The 18722-nt window shown below is 42.3% G+C and overlaps 1 protein-coding gene across 3 annotated transcripts in view; it reads left to right on the plus strand.

Annotated features, from left to right (window-relative positions):
• TMOD1 (tropomodulin 1) overlaps nucleotides 1-18722 on the plus strand; it is a 167484-nt gene that overhangs the window by 53416 nt on the left and 95346 nt on the right. For all 3 annotated transcript variants that reach the window (XM_040417285.1, XM_040417286.1, XM_040417284.1), the window contains exons 2-3: nucleotides 10343-10498; nucleotides 11472-11628. In XM_040417285.1, the coding sequence (XP_040273219.1) occupies nucleotides 10379-10498; nucleotides 11472-11628 (277 nt within the window). In that variant the 5' untranslated portion in view covers nucleotides 10343-10378. The remainder of the gene's footprint in view (nucleotides 1-10342; nucleotides 10499-11471; nucleotides 11629-18722) is intronic.

Here is an 18722-nt window from a genome sequence, read left to right on the forward strand (position 1 = left end):
ACGACTGCAGGCATCAGTCTGTCACGACTACAGACTCGTTATAAAGTCCTGCCACGACTGCAGGCATCAGTCTGTCACGACTACAGACCCGCTCTAAAGCCCTGCCACGACTGCAGGCACAAATCCGTTACGACTACAGACTCATTATTAAGCCCTGCCACGACTGCAGGCATCAGTCTGTCACGACTACAGACCCGTTATAAAGCCCTGCCACGACTGCAGGCATCAGTCTGTCACGACTACAGACTCGTTATAAAGTCCTGCCACGACTGCAGGCATCCGTCTGTCACGACTACAGACCCGCTCTAAAGCCCTGCCACGACTGCAGGCACAAATCCACTGCAGACTCATTATTAAGACCGGCCACGACTGCAGGCATTAGTCTCATGTCAACAGACTCATGAGGTAATACTACCACGTCTACAGGCGATGGTCCGTTACCGCTACTCTCGATGTAGGGTCCCCTCACGACTACAGGGGCTAGTCGGTCACATCCACAGACTCGGTCGCACTCCCGTTAACTACAGGCACTGGGTGGGCATCTACGGGTAGTTGCGTCACGACTACGCACGTGGGTCAGCCACGGCCTGGGAGGTCAGCCTTCACGGTCACAGGTAGGTCCAGTTAGGCTTCAGTCTCCCAGCGGGTTCCAGTCACAAAAACCAGCCCCTAGGTGAGGGGGGGCACTCCCGCACCGGCGCACAATGCCAGGGAGCTGTGCGGCTCCTCACGCGGCACACGGTTCAAACCAGCGGGGGCCGGGGCCCACGGTAAAGGAAGGGCTCCCTCTGATCCGGTGCACATTGCCAGGGAGTGGCGCTGCTCCCCACGCGGTACGAGTGTCCAGCCGGCGATGGGTCGGCCCTAGCTGAGGAGGGGGGCTCCCCCGCACTGGTGCATTCTGCCAGGGAGCAGCGTGAGCTCCCCACGTGGCTGGGGGGTAAGGCTCCTCATCTTCAATAAAGTCTGACACGGGCCGCCGTGCCGTTAGGTAGGCAGGGATCAGGGGAAGGAGTACTAGGCTCGGTCAGGGGGAGCAGATCATAGGCGGTGGCTGGCTTCCTGCTGCCGGCCGTACATTAGGTTCCAAGGGGGTTATTTAGGCACAGGATGTTAGTTAGTCCGTGCAGGTGATCTGCGTTATACCATGCTCTTCATGCTCGTACTCAGAGCTGTGCCCATACGAGAGCTGCTTAAGTGGTTGATAGTGAAAAAATAAAATAAAAAAAATACATTTTTGAGTCTCTCACGCATGGCTTCTCCGTTTTAGGTTTACACATATGACTCCGCCATCTGAGTCTCTCACGCATGGCTTCTCCGTGTTAGTTTTACACATACGGATCTGCCATTAGAGTCTCTCACGCATGGCTTCTCCGTTTTAGGTTACACATATGACTCCGCCATTAGAGTCTCTCACGCATGGCTTCTCAATGTGAGTTTTACACATACGAGTCCGCCATTAGTCTCTCACGCCTGGCTTCTCCGTTTTAGGTTGGCACATGTGACTCCGTCATTAGAATCTCTCACGCATGGCTGCTCCGTTTTAGGTTTACACATATGACTCCGCCATTAGAGTCCCTCACGCAGAGCTTCTCCGTTTTAGTTTTATACATATGACTCCGCCATTAGTCTCTCACGCATGGCTCCGCCATGAGTCTCTCACGCATGGCTTCTCCGTTTAGGTTCACACATATGACCCCGCCATCTGAGTCTCACGCATGGCTTCTCCGTTTTAGGTTTACACATATGACTCCGCCATTAGAGTCTCTCACGCATGGCTTCTCAATGTGAGTTTTACACATACGAGTCCGCCATTAGTCTCTCACGTCTGGCTTCTCCGTTTTAGGTTTACACATATGACTCCGCCATTAGAGTCCCTCACGCATGGCTTCTCCGTTTTAGGTTTACACACAGGACTCCGCCATTAGAGTCTCTCACGCATGGAGATTAAAAAAAAAAAAAAAAAAGGGGGCCTATCACTCACCTATTGGGCTTTGTCAGGGTTTTTGCCACTCTCAATTAAACCTGTCCTATAGCACTGTTAACTATACATGGCAGGTATTCAGCACCATTGGTGCAGGCTACATCCGGACCTACCGTCACTCTTCTCCGCCCACCCGATCAAAGCGGCGTTGAAGGGTTTGCGCAAGATGTCTGTTGTGAAACGACATGGGCGTCAGCCATTTACCGGTAGCTTGTTCAGGCCGTGACAGGCAAACTGCAGGGGCAAACCGTTCGGGCCACAGGTTAGCGCTCTGGTAGAAACAGCCTTGTACCTGGCCTTCCATGGATTCCTCAGGTCAGGCGAGCTCATGGGCACCAATACGCTGGCTGGGTGCCTGCGGGAAGGTCATCTCATCCGGCGCGGGTCCATCTATGTCCTCACCTTGGCCTCGTCCAAGACGTCACGGCCGGGGCAACCAGTGGCGGTCAGATATTTTCCCACGGACAGCAGATGGTGTCCGGTGCAGGCCTTGGAGGCTTGGCTGCGTAGTATTTAGTCCAAGCGGCATGTTCTCCCGTACTCGAACTAGGCAATGCCCGGCTAACCACCGCGGCCTTTCTTACGTACATTCAGGTTAGTTGACAGGTTCAGGGGTCGGTCCTCGCTGGATCACAGGACATTCCTTCCGCATGGGCGCGGCAGCAACGGCGTCCATGCATTAGGTGCCACTACATGTCATCAAACGGTTGGGTCGTCGCAGTTTCGCGTGTTCCATGCGTAATATCCCGGATCCTTATACGAAATATCATTGGCTTTCGAGTTTTGGTCTGTAGTTTCTGTTATCAAGTTTTCTAACTCCTATGCATGGTTCTTTTGGCCCCTTTAGGCTACCCTTCGATAAGCAGTTCCGGCATAACTCTGCTGCTTCTAGGTTGGGGGGGTGGAGTATAGGCTTAGGTAGGGTACCCTCTCAGCATGAGCCGATCCGAGCACAAGTGGTAGGCAATTAAGAGTGCCGCATTTGTGTGAGGGGAGGCGGGGCGTTCACTATTTAAACCTGGCCCTCCTCCCCCCACTTGTCGGTTCGAACGATTTCAACCCACCCAGGAGCCCTCCCTTCTTTCAGGTCTCATCATTGGGGTAGCCCCCTTTAGGCTACCCTTCGATAAGCAGTTCCGGCATAACTCTGCTGCTTCTAGGTTGGGGGGGTGGAGTATAGGCTTAGGTAGGGTACCCTCTCAGCATGAGCCGATCCGAGCACAACTTTGGAACGCTTTTACTTATCCAAGCCATTCTGAGATTTTTTTAGTTTTCATGTGACACATTGTACTTCATGACAGTGGTAAATTTGAGTCGATACATTTCCCCTTTATTTATAAAATAATCCCAAATTTATCAAAAATTTGGAAAAATTTTCAATTTTCTAAATTAGATTTTTTTCTACTTTTAAAACAGATAGTAATTCCTCATAAAATAGTTATCAATCAACATCCCCCATATGTCTGCTTTTATGTTGGCATAATTTTGTAAATGTAATTTTATTTTTTTAGGACGTTAGAAGGTTTAGAAGTCATTTTTCAAATTTTCAATACAATTTGATACAGATGCGACGATACCTAATATGTCTACTTTTTAAAAAAAAATTAACATTAATTTGGGAAAAGGATGCTTTTTTTTACTTGAAACTTTTTGATTTTTTTGTAAAACTTTATATTACTTCTTTTTTCACTCTATTTTTTGTCCCACTTTGGAGGTCTGATCCCCTTTACAATGCATTACAATACTGTATTGTAATGCATTGGCTGTAAGTGTATTACTCACTGTAATAAACTTACAGCTTCCTGCCTGTGAGATCCAGGGGGCTGGATCTCACAGGCTTACACGGATGGCAGCCACAATCGGGTTAAAGAAGCACTCCCCATGAGGGGTATTGTACTGCAGTGAATTACAGTACTGGACACTTAACTGCAGACTTAAAAACTATGTAGTTGTATTATTTGACCTGCAACTGCAGAGTTGTACAGCATCTGCTGTGTAGCTGGAAGCAAGTCTCTATGTGTCGTATAGCATATTGCATAAAAAACTACCGGTAAATATTCTTGTTATAACACAGCCACTTTTAATCTGCTGATGGGGTACACTTTTATATTCTCAGAAAACTCCTTTAGGGTACAGAAACAAATTTAGCACAAAACAAATGCAGCAAATCCACAAGAGTTACATGGGGATTTTGTCTTGGATTGTAATGAGTTTCATTTTCACAACATTCTCTTTATTTATGGAGGTCAGTATGATTACAGCAATACCACATTTGTATAGTTTTAGCTGTATTTTAATACTTAAAAAAAAAACTTTGGAACAAAATGATTTTTTATTTGCATGCCCATATTCTGGCCTCCATAACTTTTTTATATTTACATCTACAGAGATGTATGAGGGCTTATTTTTTTTATATAATAATAATAATAATAGTATGCATTTAGGGATGTCCGGTGCAAACGACTTTTATTTTTTAGTGTATTTTTATTATGGGGAAAGGGGGTGATTTGAATTTTTTTGTATTTTCCTTATATTTTTTAAACTTTTTTTAACTTATTTTTACACTTATATTAAGTCCCCTTAGAGGACTTTAACATGCGATTGTGAGATTTCTTCTCTCATAGACTGCAATTAATGACCATTGCAGTCTATGGGAGATTCAACATGTTCCTATGGAGCTCTGTCACAGGCAGGTTCCATAACAACGTATTGCTGCGGTAGGCTCGAGCCTTTCTAAGCAGCATTCCTGAGGAAAGTCACCATAGATGCTGTTGTCATATTTGACGGCATCTGAGTGGTTAAATGTCTGCAACTGGTGTTATTGTCGCTGGGTGAGGTATCGCAGGCTGCAGAAAACTATCAGGGGCCACATGCAGCCTGTGGGCCGCATGTTTGAGACCCTTATTGTAAAAGGACCTTTACTATTAGCTGCTGAATCATTCCTCTGCTGTTTGGTCTCTGAACACGTCTTCCTCTGCCTCTTCTGCTCCACTCTTCATTGACTTCAAAGTGATGATGTAATCTGATCCTATAGTGAGCCGGCAGCCCGTCTTGGTCTCACAATCAAGGACGAGTTTAGCATTTCTGGGGCCCCAAGCAAAGTTGTCTCTGGGGAGCCCATGCACATTGTTGAGCTCCACTCTGTAGCACTGCTAAGTTCCGCTCCATCACGCTTCTAATATGGTGACAACTTTTTTACCCCCCCCCCCCCCCCCACACACACACACAGTGCCTCCTTTTGTGCCCCCACAAAGTATGATGCCACCTAATGTGCCTCCAACACAGTATGATGTTTCTTATGTGTCCCCTAAACAGTATGATGCCCCCTGATGTTCCCCTGACACAATATAATGTTCCCCTGCTGTGCCTCTTATACAATATAATGCCCACTACATGTGCCCCTCATAAAGTGTAATTGAGTAGAGCAGATCTTTAAATGCAGATCTATTCTGGTCTGTCCTGCAGATAAGCACAACAGACATGATGATGTCACTTCATTGCACCTGCCTGACCAAAATCTCTGGTCACAAGGTGAACGATAGAGCAGGGAGCTCTGTATTTATCTGTATCCACATCCTGAGGACACGGATGCTGCCAGAAGTGGTTTTTCTGCCAGGTAGATCTTCCTGATCACTAGGAACCTACGCCATTGTGTAATTTGTTTAGTGGACAGATTTCTTGTAAATTTTAGTAAGTTAGTTTAGAAAAATGTGTGTGTGTGGGGGGGGGGGACTCTAGATAACTGTAGAACAAGGCATTTTCTCTCATAAGATATATTACGAAGTTCCTTATATTTAAGTTTATATTTGCCTATACTATTGATTTATGCAAAGTTGTCTGAAAGTACACTGACCATTTTAGGCACTTTATATACATGAAAGATGCCTTGAAGTTTAAAGGGGTTGGCCGCTTTAAGTTCACTATTTCCAAATGTGTGTTAGGCTACTTTCACACTAGCGTTCAGGTGTCCGCTCGTGCGCTCCGTTTGAAGGTGCTCACGAGCGGCCCCGAACGCATCCGTCTGGCCCTAATGCATTCTCAGTGGAGGCGGATCCACTGAGAATGCATCCGCCTGCCAGCGTTCAGCCTCCGCTCCGCTCAGTGAGCGGACACCTGAACGCTGCTTGCAGCGTTCGGGTGTCCGCCTGGCCGTGCGGAGGCGAGCGGATACGTCCAGAGTTACAATGTAAGTCAATGGGGACGGATCCGCTTGAAGATGACACCATATGGCTCAATCTTCAAGCGGATCCGTTCCCCATTGACTTACAATGTAAAGTCTGAACGGATCCGCTCAGGCTACTTTCATACTTAGAAAATTTTCTAAGTTTTAATGCAGACGGATCCGTTCTGAACGGATGCGAACGTCTGCATTATCGGAGTGGATCCGTCTGATGAAACATCAGACGGATCCGCTCCGAACGCTAGTGTGAAAGTAGCCTTAATCATTTGCAACTTATTAATAAATTGTCTTCAGAGGTTCTGTGCTGTTTTTACTACCTGCAAAGCCACATGATTCACATCTCCTCCCCCACAACAGTTCAGTCTGTAACATGGCTGCAGATGCTGGGACACAGGACAAGAGGCATCCAATCTTAACCACTTAAGGACCACAGGTTTATACCCACTAGTGACCAGGCCCTTTTTTACAAATCGACACTTCACAACTTTAACAGTTTATTGCTCGGTCTTGCAACTTACCACCCAAATGAATTTTACCTCCTTTCCTTCTCACAAATACAGCTTTCTTTTGGTGGTATTTGATTGCTGCTGAGATTTTTCGTTTTTCTGATATTAATAAAAAAAGACCGCAATTTTCTCAAAAAAAGTGTATTTTTAACTTTCTCTGGTTAAATTGTTCAAATATAATTACATTTCTATACAAGTTTGTGTCAGAATTTATTGTGCTACATGTCTTTGATAAGAAAAAATCCAATAAGTGTATATTTATTGGTTTGCGCAAAAGTTATAGCGTTTACAAACTATGGTACAAAAATGTGAATTTCCGCATTTTGAAGCAGCTCTGACTTTCTGAGCACCTGTCATGTTTCTTGAGGTGCTAGAATGCCAGGATAGTATAAATACCCCCCAAATGACACCATTTTAGAAAGAAGACACCCCAAAGTATTCGCGGAGGGGCATGGTGAGTTCATGTATGATTTAATTTTTTTTCACAAGTTAGCAAAAAACGACACTTTCTGAGGAAAAAAATAATAATAAAGTTTCCATTTCTGCTAACTTCTGGCAAACATTTTTTTTTATCTCCCACGGACTCACTATGCCCCTCAGTGAATACCTTGGGGTGTCTACTTTCCAAAATGGGGTCATTTGTGGGGTGTGTTTACTGTTCTGGCATTTTCTGGGCGGGGCTAAATTGTGAGCAACCCTGTAAAGCCTAAAGTTACTCGTTGGACTTTCGACCCCTTTGCCCACCTAGGCTGCAAAAAAGTGTCACACATGTGGTATCGCCGTACTCAGAAGAAGTAGGGCAATGTATTTTGGGGTGTATTTTTACATATACCCATGCTGGGTGAGATAAATATCTCTGTAAATTGACAACTTTGTATAAAAATATTAAAAAAGTTGTCATTTACAGAGATATTTCTCACAGACAGTATGGTTATATGTAAAAATACACCCCAAACACACATTTGCCCTACTTCTTCTGAGTACGGCGATACCACATGTGTGACACTTTTTTGCAGCCTAGGTGCACAAAGGGGCCCAAATTCCAATGAGTACCTTTAGGATTTCACAGGGCATTTTTACGCATTTGGATTCCAAACTACTTCTCACGCTTTAGGGCCCCTAAAATGCCAGGGCAGTATAAATATTCTGCTATTCTCCTTATATTGAGCATATGGGTAATGAGATTTTTTTTTTCCGTTCAGCCTCTGGGCTGAAAGAAAAAATGAACGGCACAGATTTCTTCATTCGCATCGATCAATGTGGATGAAAAAATCTCTGCCAAAAAATGTTAAAAAAAAAAAAAGAGGGGAAAGGACATAGGAGTGCTTGCGAAGTAAAGCTGCGATCGCTAATAAAGATCCAAAAAGCTCAAAAGTGATCTTTATAGCCCCGCAGCGATTTTACGGTGTTTTTGCAGTGATCAGAAGAAAATTAATTCTGTCACTGCGGTGGGGCGGACTAAACGCAAGTGTGCGCACAAGATCAGGCCTGATCGGGCGAACACAGCATTTTTTGTAGAGCCTAAGGTGACCCTAATGTACTGATATAGATCTGATTGCGATCAGTCTTGATCACTTACAGATACTATATAGTACTAGTGCTGATTAGCGACAGCGATGACGCTAATTAGCGACTAATCAGTAACTGCGGTGAGGTGGGCTGGGCGCTAACTAACAAGTAGCTAACTAACTGGCGGTGATAAGGGACCCTTAGGCCCCATTCACACGTCCGCAATTCTGTTCCGCATTTTGCGGAACGGAATTGCGGACCCATTCATTTCTATGGGGACAGACTTTGTCCCGCTCGGATCCGGAATTGCGGATCTGCACTTCCGGGTCCGCACTTCCGTTCTGCAAAAATATAGAACATGTCCTATTCTTGTCCGCAATTGCGGACAAGAAAAGGCATTTTCTATATAGTTCTGGCAATGTGCGGATCCGCAAAATGCGGAAAGCACATTGCCGGTGTCCGTGTTTTGCGGATCCGCAAAACACATACGGACGTCTGAATGGAGCCTTACAGGGGGGTGATCAATGACAGGGGGGTGATCAGGGAGTCTATATGGGGTGATCAGGGGTTAATAAGTGACCAGGGGGGGGGGGTGTAGTGTAGTGTGGTGCTTGGTGCTACTTACAGAGCTGCCTGTGTCCTCTGGTGGTGGATCCAAGCAAAAGGGACCACCAGTGGACCAGGTAGCAGGTATATTAGACGCTGTTAACAAAACAGCGTCTAATATACCTTTCTGATGCGATTTTTTAAACATCTACAGCCTGCCAGCGAATGATGGCAGGCTGTAGTTTAACTTCAGAGCATGCGCGCGCGTGCGTTCACGCGAAATCTCGGGTCTCACGAGATGACGCCAATAGGCGTCATTGAGACCTGAGAGCGCCGCCGTCCTGGCGACTATCGGCGTTAGTGTGACGGGAAGTGGTTAAAGAGCTTCTGTCTGGAACATGGTTATTAAACTGACTGACTTTAGACAACTGTCAACTGAAGCTCCTATGTGTCTCAGTTTTTGTGAAAAACAAACTTTTATTTTATGCAAATGACCCTATAGAAGCACTGTAGTGTTGCCCTTATTCCTAGAGTCTCTGTTCTCCCTCCTCTGGCCATGGCTTCATCATGTTGACAGAGCCTGGCATCCTGCCTAACCCTGTCAATCAACATGATGAGGGCATTTCTAGAGGAGGGAGAACAGCTAGGAGTAGGGGCAGCAATGGTCCGTGAAAATCAATGACAGGAGACAGATGTCTGTCTGTCCATGTTTTGTCAGTGGTTTTCATGGCCCCATAGCCTTCATTGAGCATGTTTTTTAATGACGTATAAAAAAGGTCTAATTTGGTATTTGATATTAAAATTCTCTTGGTAAACCTAGACACAAAGGGAGAAATTCCGGTTGCTGTGGTCCTGTTGGGAAAAGAAATGTGTTAAGAACTGAATATAAGAGAGGTTTTTTTCGCCTCTTCAATGTTTTCCAATAACTTTTTGTCCATACCAATTAGCAACTCCACAAATTTGTATGAACATTTAGTACAGATCTCCCATCTTGATAAATGGTCTCATGATTAATAGTAGACAAAGGGAATACCTAGATTCAGAGGCCCCTAGGTGCAAGACTCTCCTATAAACATTTTTCTAGAAAGGACTTGTTCTACCAGTTCAGTACATCCGACTGTGGACTCTTCTCTGAGCATAGAATCAAGTCTAGATAGCCAGGTCTGTTCTGTAGCCCAGTAATCCAAGCTAGTTATCAATCCCGAATCCGCAGACACAGAAATTTAGAACAAACCTAACAAATGTAGCCTATATCAAAAATGATATTGACTAAAATAAAACAATGGCTACAGACATGCGTAAAATAGTCGCTGGCCCCCTTCCAATCAAGAAAACAGACAACTAAACCTACAACAAATGAGTGTCCTAATTGATGCTGATAGACACATTAATTTACATATAGTGTGTGCTTCAAATTAGTACATGAGTTCAGGCTACCGCTAAGACCGGTTTGGTTGGTGACTTTTTTTACAGCATAAGATATTATATTGGGCTAATCCAACATCTTCTGTTCCCCCATTTAAAGCACCAACATGTTCCACTGCTCTGTACACAAAATATGTTCATTATACCAGTCTTACATCAAATTGTAGTACTTAAATAATGTTCACCTTACAGGTCCATCTTGGAAAAAATTTACAAAAGGCTAATAAAATGCTACGCAGAAAAGACTTAGAGAAATATCGTGATGTGGATGAGGATGATATCTTAAACAAGCTGACTGATGAGGAAATAAGAGAACTGGAAGGAGAACTAGAAGAATTAGATCCAGATGTAAGTATCACTAGTTATATTTTTATTGAGATATTTGATTTGTGTCTTCTATGTTATCTCTTTACAAAAATTATTTTTGTTAATGATTTCATTTCAGGATATACGGTAAACCCCTAGATATCACTTAATAATGCATAATCATTGCACCAGTAGACAGGCTAAAAATCGGTAGACGATCACATATTGTTCAGTGTTTATGTTATTGTTCATTTTACTGAATGAAGAAGAAGGAGAAGATTAAGAAATCTTGTGTCTGAGGTGTTTCTTGTTACATAGCATGAGACATTTGTTATCCTGGGCTTTGTTTGGGTTATTTTACATTTATAGTCCTCTAAGTAAAGGATGGGGGAGGCGTTAGGGGTCCAACATTGACTTATACAGATTTTTGCCCATTAAACAGATAAAAAGTTTTTGTGTGTCTTAACGGTAAATTCATCTTAATATTCATCTAAACCAGCTGCAAGCAGCTTTTTTCTGTCCGCGATATAGTGCAGAGCAAGACAGATCCGTCCTGACTCTCAATGTAAGTCAATGGGGACGGTTCCGTTTTCTCTGACACAATAGAAAACTGATCCATCCCCCATTGACTTTCAATGGTGTTCTTGACTGATTCGTCATGGCTATATAAAACATAATACAACCAAATCCGTTCATGACGGATGCATGCGGTTGTATTATTGTAACAGAAGCGTTTTTGCAGATCCATGACGGATCCGCAAAAAAAAGCTAGTGTGAAAGTAGCCTAAGTTGCAAAACAACCTGTTTGCTCTGTTTCTTTTGATGACAGACATCACCATAAAATAAAAGTGGTTCCATACCGCAATTTCATTAGAAAATAAGAATTTATTATAACTAAAACATTAAAAAATCTCCACTACTGCTATGTGTCCGTGTCCCTTATATTGTGTTATAAATTACTATTGCACTTCCTGGTTTTAGTACAAGAGAAAATGTAAGGTTTTCTTTCTTTTAGAATCAGTTGTTGCCTGTTGGCTTAAGGCAAAGGAACCAGACAAACAAAACACCGACTGGACCTTTCCAGAGAGATGCCCTGCTAGGCCATTTAGAAAAGCAAGCTAAGGAAATGAAAGACAGAGAAGATTTGGTGCCTTATACTGGAGAAAAACGAGGTATGTGTTGTGTCTGCTGGCAGACTTGGTGACAGCTATGTGAAGATGAAATGTAGCACGTCTAATAAAAGTCGTTGTGTAGACAATGCCTGGCTTCTTATTTGTTGAAAGAGCAGCTTTACCATGCTCTCTGTCCCATGATAAAGTAATTTTGTCCAGGACAAATCTAGATTTCCCTCCGAAAAGAGGGAAAAGAAGGGGTGAAGAGAAGCGCACAATAGGGTAATATTGTTTACACAATCAAATAAAAGATAGTAAATAGTGGGATTAGTCCACACTCACCTTGTAGTGTTGTGCTTAAATAGGCACAACTCTACTGTAAACTTCGTAATAGTAATGTCTTTTTTCCAGGGATGCAGCCGCAGATGGTTTGTTCTTTTCGGTGGGATGTCCACTCCCCCAGAAAAGAGTTTTCAATATAAAAGAAGAAGGAAAATTTCTGCCTCGGCGCAAAGTTACTGGAGAAGACAATCTTGGTGCAAGAGGAATTCTTGGTTTTAATAGAAACAACGCGTTTCGGGGATTACAGACTCCCCTTCATCAGGTTTCATAGTGATACAATAAATACAACAAAAAGGAAGACATTTATAGATAAAATATATCAAAAAACCGCCAAAAAGACGCACCTGGGTGACGCCCCCTAAGGGGAGGGGCCACCCCCAGGTGTCATCCGATATGCAGCTTCAGTTTTTGTAAAAAAATGTGGATATATAGCCGTTTTAGAGGTTAGGGCTAGAATCGCCAATCAGTTTGTGCAATAAATTTTATTACAAGTTGATTTCTTAATAATATTATTATTGTTCGAGAGAAGTTCTGTCATGTGATCGCAAGCGGTCACATGACCTCGGAGACCGGAAGCGGCAGCATCCTCTAGTGTTTGTGTACACCTCCTATAGCTAGGGGAAACCAGCTCCCCGCTGTCTATACAGGGTAAGTTGCGCATGCGCAGGAGTTTGTTTCGGAGCGGCCACTGGTTACTGTGACGTCTGATGTCACATGATCGCTTGTTTCCAGTCACCTAATTCTATTTGCCGGTACTAGGTTTTTACTCAGCGATCCTGGCCATAGGTTGGTATATATTGGCTGTGGCTATTCATATGGACTCTGCTAGATATTGTGATAGCTCATACTAAAATACATATAGTAAATCATATGGCTAAAAAATGCTAAAAATTGGATAAAAAACATAGATAAAGGTATTGATGATAAAATAAACAATAAATAGTTGAATGGTATTCAGATACAATTCTAGAAGAATAAATAAAAATAAAAATAATGGCTGCTCTGTATGTTATTTCCACAGTGCTATCCAATAGTGACATTAAATATATTATTCCAATGAAACCATAAATTAATAAATTAGATATTTCAACACGATACTAGATAAACACAATGAAGCTAATAGACAAGTAAAATTCGTATTTTTGTATATGTGTGTGGTATATAGGTTTTTATAAATTGATTTCAAAAGCCTCATTTAGCCCATAAGGATTCAGGCTATTAAGTTTGAAAATCCAGTACATCTCACGGCGTCTGAGATACTGGACATCTTTTTGGAGGTGGATTGGTATGAATTCAATGGGTGTTACAGTAAACCCAACACTGGTGCCATCGTGGTGTTCAGCCGCGTGTCTAGACACGCTATGTTTCATAAATTTTTTCTTTATATTTGAACGGTGCTTATTAAAACGGTTCCGTAGGGTTTGTATGGTGCGGCCTACATATTGTAAATGGCATGGGCATTCTAGTACATAGATTACATAACTGGAGTTGCAGGTTAAGTGGTGTTGTATTGGGAAAGATTCTCCAGTGATATGGCTATGGAAGGATGATCTTTGAAGGATACTATTGCAGCATAGGCATCTTTGGTGACCGCATTTGAAACTTCCTTTCTGGGCTCTAGTGTCTGTGTCCTGATCATTATTAGGTTGTGTAGTTGGTCTTAGTTTGCTGGGAGCCAGAAGATTTTTCAGGGTTTTTGCTCTTCTATATGTGAACCGGGGGGTATCTGGAATGATCTGGCTTAGTATGGGGTCTCTTTTCAAGATGTACCAGTATTTCCCCAGGGTTGCCTTTATGGCAGTATGTTTCTGGTTATAGGCGGTCACGAAATTATAGCAATATAGCCCAAAGTCGGTATTCTCCTTTTTTTTCTTTGTTGGAGCCAGGCATTCTAGTTGTGTTAGGCTTTTGGCTCTATCTTTGGCGCCCATAATGATTTTATTTGGGTATCCTTTTTGCTTGAACCTGGATATGAGAATATTACTTTGCATATTGAAATCCGTATCCAGGGTACAGTTGCGCCGAATGCGTTTAAATTGGCTAAAAGGGATATTTGCCTTCCATTTCCTGTAATGTGTGCCGTCAAAATTGAGATAGCTGTTGCTATCTACCTTTTTGAAAAAGGTACGGGTTTTTATTTTATTGTTTAGGATAAAGATCTCCAGATCTAAGAATTCTATTTTCTTCCTATCTGATGTGCCTATAAATGAGATGCCCCAGTTGTTGGCATTGAGGTGGAGTATGAAATCCTCAATTGTAGATTTCTCTCCATCCCAAATAAAAATGAGATCGTCAATATATCTTTTAAAAAAGACGATATTTCCCCAGAATTTACTATTATATATGAAAGTTTCTTCAAACATTCCCATAAAAAGGTTTGCTAGGCTTGGTGCGAAACGCGTCCCCATCGCGGTCCCCCTTGTCTGTTTGTAGATCTGGTCCTGGAAGGTGAATGTGTTGTGAGTAAGAATAAATTCTATACCCTTTGTAATAAAGGTTTTTTGTTCCGTAGGCATTTTGGGATCGTTATTTAAAAAAACGGAAACACATTCTAATCCCAGTTTATGCGATATGTTAGTGTATAAGGCTGAAACGTCTAGGGATAGCCAATGGTAACTCTCTCTCCATTCTAGATCTTTGGTGGATGTTATAAGGGATGTAGAGTCTTTTAGATATGATTTTAGGGTTAAAACATATTTCTGGATATGAATGTCAATATAGTGGGAGAGATTGCGGGTGAGTGACGTCACTCCAGATATAATGGGTCTGCCTGGGGGATTTTTTGCATCTTTGTGAATTTTCGGAAGATGGTAAAAGGTCGCAAGTGTAGATTCTTTTACTAGGATGTACTCTTTCTCTTTCTTATCAAGCACTTTAGCTCCTGATTTGATTAGTCCCTCAAATTCCTCTCTATCTTTGGCAGACGGATCATTGGCGAGTGGTTCGTAATAGTTGGTGTTTGAGAGTATGTTATGGGCTTCTTTTAAGTACTCCTCTCTATTTTGAATTACAATTCCACCTCCTTTGTCGGCGTTCCTTATTATTATTTCTGTGTTAGACTGTAAATTTTTGAGGGCTATTCTCTCGCATGGTTTGAGGTTGTGCTTTTTCTGGGGGTCTACTGACGTTCCCTGGTTGATTTGTCTAAAATCATTGGACACTAGGGAATAAAAAGTGTCCAAGAAGTTACCCTTATGGTGTATGGGATAGAAGCTGGATGGTGGATTGAGGCCTGATGGTATGGCTTTCACTTCATCTCCCTCAGGTTTTGGAATGATGTCGGTTATTGTACTGGGGTTTTTTGTTCTGTTCTCTAACATTTTGAAATGTCGTTTCAGGGTGAGTTTTTTTATGAATCGGTTTAGATCCAGGAAGAGATCGAATTCATTGATTTTATTTGTTGGGCAAAATGACAGGCCTTTGGATAATACTGAAATTTCTGCATTTTTTAGAGTGTATGATGACAAATTGAAGATACCCGTTGGGTTTTCAGTGTTATTTGGATTTTGTTTTCCAATCAAGTTTTCCTTTTTATTTTTGTTTTTGTTTTTCCCTGCTCGGCATCCTCTTCTGAATTTTTTCTTTTGGTCGGTTTTCGGCCTAGTGGGTGAAAAAAATGTGTGATATTGATTGTTTTGGGGCTTTTCATGATGGGGTATGCTGCCGTGGGGTGTATGAGAGGTGGTAGAGCCATGGTGGTATTGGGGCTTTCCATGATGGGGTGAGCTGCCGTGGGGTGTATGTGAGGTGGTAGAGCCATAAAAGAGGGGCCTGCTATAGATAGATCTTCTATAGATTCGCGGTCAGGATGATTGGTGTTGGTATGTGTATTGGATACTAAAGGATCAGGTGTAGTGAAATGCACAGGGGGAGTGTATGTGTGTACGGTAAGGAGTGAATCGGCTTCTACATCTGAAGAATTGGAGGGGGTAGAGCACCTAGATAGGGCTGTGGAGATGGATGGTGGGTGGGTGGGAAAGAAGGTGGGCGGGAGGTTGAGTGGTCCACACTCTGCCATGATCTTTTCAGGGAACACTATTGATGGAGATGTGGTGGGGATCGTATTATTAGAGATGGAAAAATTACTTAGCTTGCTAGGGGTGAGTAATGGAGTGTGAAATTCCAATTTAGAGGAGTTAGGTTGTGAGATTGGGGTGCCCCTATTGGGTGGGATGGTGTTAGTATAGCGTTTGTCCGGATTGAGTGTATTATTATGAATTTTGGATTCACTTGTTCTGGTGGGTATGAAAGCTGGGCGAGTGGGTGGTTCCCTAGAGTCGGATTTGGGATGTGACTGGGCATGGGGATTTCTTGTATAATTGTTACTATTTGAATACATTTTACGCCCACTTCTTGGACACTTTTTATTCCCTAGTGTCCAATGATTTTAGACAAATCAACCAGGGAACGTCAGTAGACCCCCAGAAAAAGCACAACCTCAAACCATGCGAGAGAATAGCCCTCAAAAATTTACAGTCTAACACAGAAATAATAATAAGGAACGCCGACAAAGGAGGTGGAATTGTAATTCAAAATAGAGAGGAGTACTTAAAAGAAGCCCATAACATACTCTCAAACACCAACTATTACGAACCACTCGCCAATGATCCGTCTGCCAAAGATAGAGAGGAATTTGAGGGACTAATCAAATCAGGAGCTAAAGTGCTTGATAAGAAAGAGAAAGAGTACATCCTAGTAAAAGAATCTACACTTGCGACCTTTTACCATCTTCCGAAAATTCACAAAGATGCAAAAAATCCCCCAGGCAGACCCATTATATCTGGAGTGACGTCACTCACCCGCAATCTCTCCCACTATATTGACATTCATATCCAGAAATATGTTTTAACCCTAAAATCATATCTAAAAGACTCTACATCCCTTATAACATCCACCAAAGATCTAGAATGGAGAGAGAGTTACCATTGGCTATCCCTAGACGTTTCAGCCTTATACACTAACATATCGCATAAACTGGGATTAGAATGTGTTTCCGTTTTTTTAACCACCTCAGCCCCCAGTGCTTAAACACCCTGAAAGACCAGGCCACTTTTTACACTTCTGACCTACACTACTTTCACCATTTATTGCTCGGTCATGCAACTTACCACCCAAATGAATTTTGCCTCCTTTTCTTCTCACTAATAGAGCTTTCATTTGGTGGTATTTCATTGCTGCTGACATTTTTACTTTTTTTGTTATTAATCGAAATTTAACGATTTTTTTGCAAAAAAATGACATTTTTCACTTTCAGTTGTAAAATTTTGCAAAAAAAAACAAGATCCATATATAAATTTTGCTCTAAATTTATTGTCCTACATGTCTTTGATAAAAAAAAAATGTTTGGGTAAAAAAAAAATGGTTTGGGTAAAAGTTATAGCGTTTACAAACTATGGTACAAAAATGTGAATTTCCGCTTTTTGAAGCAGCTCTGACTTTCTGAGCACCTGTCATGTTTCCTGAGGTTCTACAATGGCCAGACAGTACAAACACCCCACAAATGACCCCATTTCGGAAAGTACACACCCTAAGGTATTCACTGATGGGCATAGTGAGTTCATAGAACTTTTTATTTTTTGTCACAAGTTAGCGGAAAATGATGATTTTTTTTTTTTTTTTTTTTTTTATTACAAAGTCTCATATTCCACTAACTTGTGACAAAAAATAAAAAGTTCTATGAACTCACTATGCCCATCAGCGAATACCTTGGGGTCTCTTCTTTCCAAAATGGGGTCACTTGTGGGGTAGTTCTACTGCCCTGGTATTCTAGGGGCCCAAATGTGTGGTAAGGAGTTTGAAATCAAATTCTGTAAAAAATGACGAGTGAAATCCGAAAGGTGCTCTTTGGAATATGGGCCCCTTTGCCCACCTAGGCTGCAAAAAAGTGTCACACATCTGGTATCTCCGTATTCAGTAGAAGTTGGGGAATGTGTTTTGGGGTGTCATTTTACATATACCCATGCTGGGTGAGAGAAATATCTTGGTCAAATGCCAACTTTGTATAAAAAAATGGGAAAAGTTGTCTTTTGCCAAGATATTTCTCTCACCCAGCATGGGTATATGTAAAATGACACCCCAAAACACATTCCCCAACTTCTACTGAGTACGGAGATACCAGATGTGTGACACTTTTTTGCAGCCTAGGTGGGCAAAGGGGCCCATATTCCAAAGAGCACCTTTCGGATTTCACTCGTCATTTTTTACAGAATTTGATTTCAAACTCCTTACCACACATTTGGGCCCCTAGAATGCCAGGGCAGTATAACTACCCCACAAGTGACCCCATTTTGGAAAGAAGACACCCCAAGGTATTCACTGATGGGCATGGCGAGTTCATGGAAGTTTTTATTTTTTGTCACAAGTTAGTGGAATATGAGACTTTGTATGAAAAAAAAAAAAAAAAAAAAAATCATCATTTTCCACTAACTTGTGACAAAAAATAAAAAATTCTAGGAACTCGCCATGCCCCTCACGAAATACCTTGGGGTGTCTTCTTTCCAAAATGGGGTCACTTGTGGGGTAGTTATACTGCCCTGGCATTCTAGGGGCCCAAATGTGTGGTAAGGAGTTTGAAATCAAATTCTGTAAAAAATGACGAGTGAAATCCGAAAGGTGCTCTTTGGAATATGGGCCCCTTTGCCCACCTAGGCTGCAAAAAAGTGTCACACATCTGGTATCTCCTTATTCAGTAGAAGTTGGGGAATGTGTTTTGGGGTGTCTTTTTACATATACCCATGCTGGGTGAGATAAATATCTTGGTCAAATGCCAACTTTGTATAAAAAAATGGGAAAAGTTGTCTTTTGCCAAGATA

The sequence above is a fragment of the Bufo bufo genome, chromosome 2, assembly GCF_905171765.1.
Source record: "Bufo bufo chromosome 2, aBufBuf1.1, whole genome shotgun sequence".
NCBI classification, from domain to species: Eukaryota; Metazoa; Chordata; class Amphibia; order Anura; family Bufonidae; genus Bufo; species Bufo bufo.